Source organism: Zingiber officinale, chromosome 5B (genome assembly GCF_018446385.1).
Source record: "Zingiber officinale cultivar Zhangliang chromosome 5B, Zo_v1.1, whole genome shotgun sequence".
Lineage (NCBI taxonomy): Eukaryota > Viridiplantae > Streptophyta > Magnoliopsida > Zingiberales > Zingiberaceae > Zingiber > Zingiber officinale.
In genome coordinates, this window is record NC_055995.1 from 100,419,137 (window position 1) to 100,422,676 (window position 3,540).

Sequence of the window (3,540 nt, forward strand, 5' to 3'; positions counted from 1 at the left end):
TTCAATAAAGGAATTTTGGATAAAATATTAAGAAAGTAAAAAGATGATTAAATAATGTTGTCAAATGGGTCAGGGCAGGAAGGGATAAGGCGGGCCGGCCCACAGTCCTGGCGAGTTAAAAAATCCCCCATTCAATCCGATCTGATGGTGTGTTAGGGTTTCCACGAGTCCTAAAAAAAGATTAATAAAAAAATATTTAAAAATTTAAAAAATTTTAAATCCAAATGCCGATTTGACTGACCTCAGTTTTCACTTTAATTTATTTTTTTTTTAAAAATTCTTTCCATATTACACGTCGATTCGTGCAGATCGTGGGCTCAGACGGATTAGACGGTTTGAAATCATTTTTAAATGGACGGATAATATCTCAATCCGGCTCCTTTAAATGGTTCGCTGGGACAAATCATCTGCTCTGTTTTGGCCTCCACGTAATTTTAGTGGACCCCACTGTAATTTTACTTCTCTCTCCACTTAATTTTTTAAACATCACAGACCCAGGCGACGACCCCACCGTTTCGGATCCAGCCACTGAGCTGGTACATTGGTGTGTAATTTGTAGACACAAAGAGCACCAGCCACTAGTAACTTCTTCCCAATATAAAAATCATGATGTTGTTGTTGTTGTTCTTCTTGTTGTTAATAAGACGACCACCCAAATCCAGCCACAGCCCTCCGTACCAGAACCACTTTCCGTATTCCTCGTCGTTCCCTTTCGCTTTCGATCTCGGAAGCCCTAATCGATCCGGCCATGGGCGGCGATGGAATGGTGGACGGCCACTTCGTCTTCACCTACGGCACGCTCAAGCGCGGCTTCTCCAACCACGGCCTCATCCAAGAGCTGGTCCGAGCCGGCGACGCTTCATTCGTCGGCGACGCCCGCACCACCTGCCGCCTCCCCCTCGTCTGCGGTCCCTACCGCGTCCCTTTCCTCCTCAACCTCCCCGGCGCAGGCGAGCGCGTCGCCGGCGAGATCTACGCTGTCTCGCCGCGCGGGCTCGCCCGGATGGACGAGCTCGAGGGCACCCGCCGCGGCCACTACGAGCGCCTCCCCATCTCCGTCGTCCTCCTCGGCGATCCTGGAAGCCAGCAGGTGGAAGTGGCCGCGGAAGCGTATTATGCGAACCCGAGTTACGCCGGCGAGCTGTGGCGCCGCAACGGCGAGAGGAGTTACAGTGTGTACTCGGAGCGGGAGGCGACGGGGTATGTGAAGCGGAAGGATCGCCCCCAGGACATCACCTTCCTCGAGCAGATCCGCCTCTTCGTCGCCTCGCTCCAATCTTAGATCAGAGCGTCCACTCTTCCTCCTCTTTCATTAGTCCCTGATTTTTGTCATTTTTCTGTTCCTCTTCTTCGTCGGTGCCTCTTCTTTCGTGATGGCAACTACAAGTCCGTAGAGCGTTATGATCTGTAAACCCTCCCTTCGTATTTGGTCAAGCAATTTGAATTTCCTAGGCTCCTATCTTCCTTCAAGCAGAGATTGAAGAATTTGCGTAGTGATTCGTTGTTGGATTCAGGAATCCCTTGTCCTTTTCTGTGCATCATTCTCCCAATGGGTTCCACTAATCTGTCCTTTTCATAGTCTATTCTTTAATGCCAACAGGCTTTTGTCCAACGGTGTGAATTTGAAACTGTTAGAACAAAGTCCATCAAATCGACAAACGAAAAGGATTGGTGGTGGTGGTGCTATGAAAAGATTAAGAAGCAACCTGGCAACACTTCGTGAGACTGGCCGTCCGCGAACTTCTGGTGGAGGATGCAAAATGAGAATTTGCAATGAAATAAATAATAAATGCCAGAGAAAAGACAAAGCTGCGGCGGAAAAGTTGACAATCTGTTTTCTCTTTTTTCTTCTCCAGATGATACATATCATCATTGAAAATTACCTTTTATCAGTGTTTTTAGAGGGGCTTTTTCATTTAGGATAATATTAGCCGTTTTCTCCTTATTTGGTGTTCATTTTTTTTCTTCTACTTTGTTTCCCATTCCATCTTTGGAATCTTTGTTCATTTGTTATGCTTTGCTTTTCCCTCACGTCACTTCTTTTCCATCTTAGGATTCTTTTGTCCATTTGTTGTACTTAGGATCAAAATCACTCATCCATATATATAATATATATCCAAAATGTCTACCTGTAAAATTAATCAAACTTGAATAAAAGTGTGAAAAATAAATTTGATCTAATCCTAGTTGATTCAAACAAAAAAATTAGGTTGGAATTGAAAATTTTAAGTCGGATTTGTTAGCAAGAGTCCTAAAGTCAATCATTTGATGATTAAATTTTTGGACTTGTTATATCATATTCTATATAAATAAAGGTATTTGGTTTTTGGTTATTATACTTGCTTGTATTGGTGCCAAATAAACTAAGTATAATAACGTCCTTGAGTAGAAGGTTCTTACCTATATCAATCGATTGGTTGAATCGATAGTGAGATGATATAGAGAACACTACTCTTAATCATTCCTAGTCGAGTATTAACATTCAGGGATAATGTTAATGCAATAAGACTAGTATGTAGGTCAACTCGATGACTTGATCTCATAAGTCATGGATATAGAGATATCAAGTTGACACATGGGTATGCATTAGAGAATGTATACTGAATGACCCGCCATGAGAAAGTATCATGGATCGTTATATGAGTGTCATATACTTTCTCATGTGGCTATTAGTATGACTATTAGTCCTTAGACCTGAAGTTACCATGGTTTCCTACATAAGGAGTTATGTACTTTGGTTTCGTCAAAAGTCACTCGTAACTGGGTGGACTATAAATGCGATTACTGGGTATGTAACAAATTATGCGGAGGGATGTGAGTGATATAGATGAGATTTATCCCTCCTATATGACTGAAGAGACATCGGTATTCTTGATAGAGTGAGACCACGAAGTGCATGACCATGCCCAAATGAGTCAATATGAGATATTGAGCTCATTTGATTTAGTGAGTCTACTTGGAGTTCAAGATTTAGATTGATCAGAGGATGATACGGTCTATGCCTCACATTGATCAATCTAGATGTCTAGGATAGAAAGACACTTGTTATATTTTGTGAGGAGTCACAATTAGTAGTCACAAAGGTGATGTTGGATCTCAACATTCTTGTAACATTGGGTAGTAATGATGTGTTGCTAGATACCACTCATTACTTATGCTCCTAAATGGGTTTAGGGCCATTGCCAATGTTACAAGAACCTATAGGGTCACACACTAAGGACAATTAGATGGAGATTAGGTTCATATGATGAACCAAGAGGATTAGATTCATTTGATGAATCAAATTGGATTAAGAGTAATCCTAATTGGGCTAATTGAGTTAGACTCAAGTTGATTCATGTGTTTAATGAGTCTAATTTGGATTATGACTCATTGAATCAATTTAATTAAATGAATTAGATTCATTATATTAAATTGGCTTGAATTAAATGGTTGGATTAGATCAACCATGAGAGAGATTAAGTCAAGTTTGACTTGACTTGGGAGGAAGATGAAGAGTCAAGTTAAGTTTGACTTGACTTTATGCCACCTCATTGGTGA

General features: G+C 41.4%; 1 protein-coding gene across 1 annotated transcript; it reads left to right on the forward strand.

Annotated features, from left to right (window-relative positions):
• The first annotated feature begins 632 nt into the window (after positions 1-632).
• On the forward strand, positions 633-2,029 carry LOC121987688 (putative gamma-glutamylcyclotransferase At3g02910). Its single transcript, XM_042541422.1, has one exon. The coding sequence runs from the start codon at positions 749-751 to the stop codon at positions 1,280-1,282; it is 534 nt and encodes a 177-aa protein (XP_042397356.1). The 5' UTR covers positions 633-748; the 3' UTR covers positions 1,283-2,029.
• The last annotated feature ends 1,511 nt before the right edge of the window (positions 2,030-3,540 follow it).

What these genes read in the sequence shown, in the direction of transcription:
- LOC121987688 (XM_042541422.1), top strand. Translation starts at nt 749, where the DNA reads ATGGGCGGCGATGGAATGGTGGACGGCCACTTCGTCTTCACCTACGGC.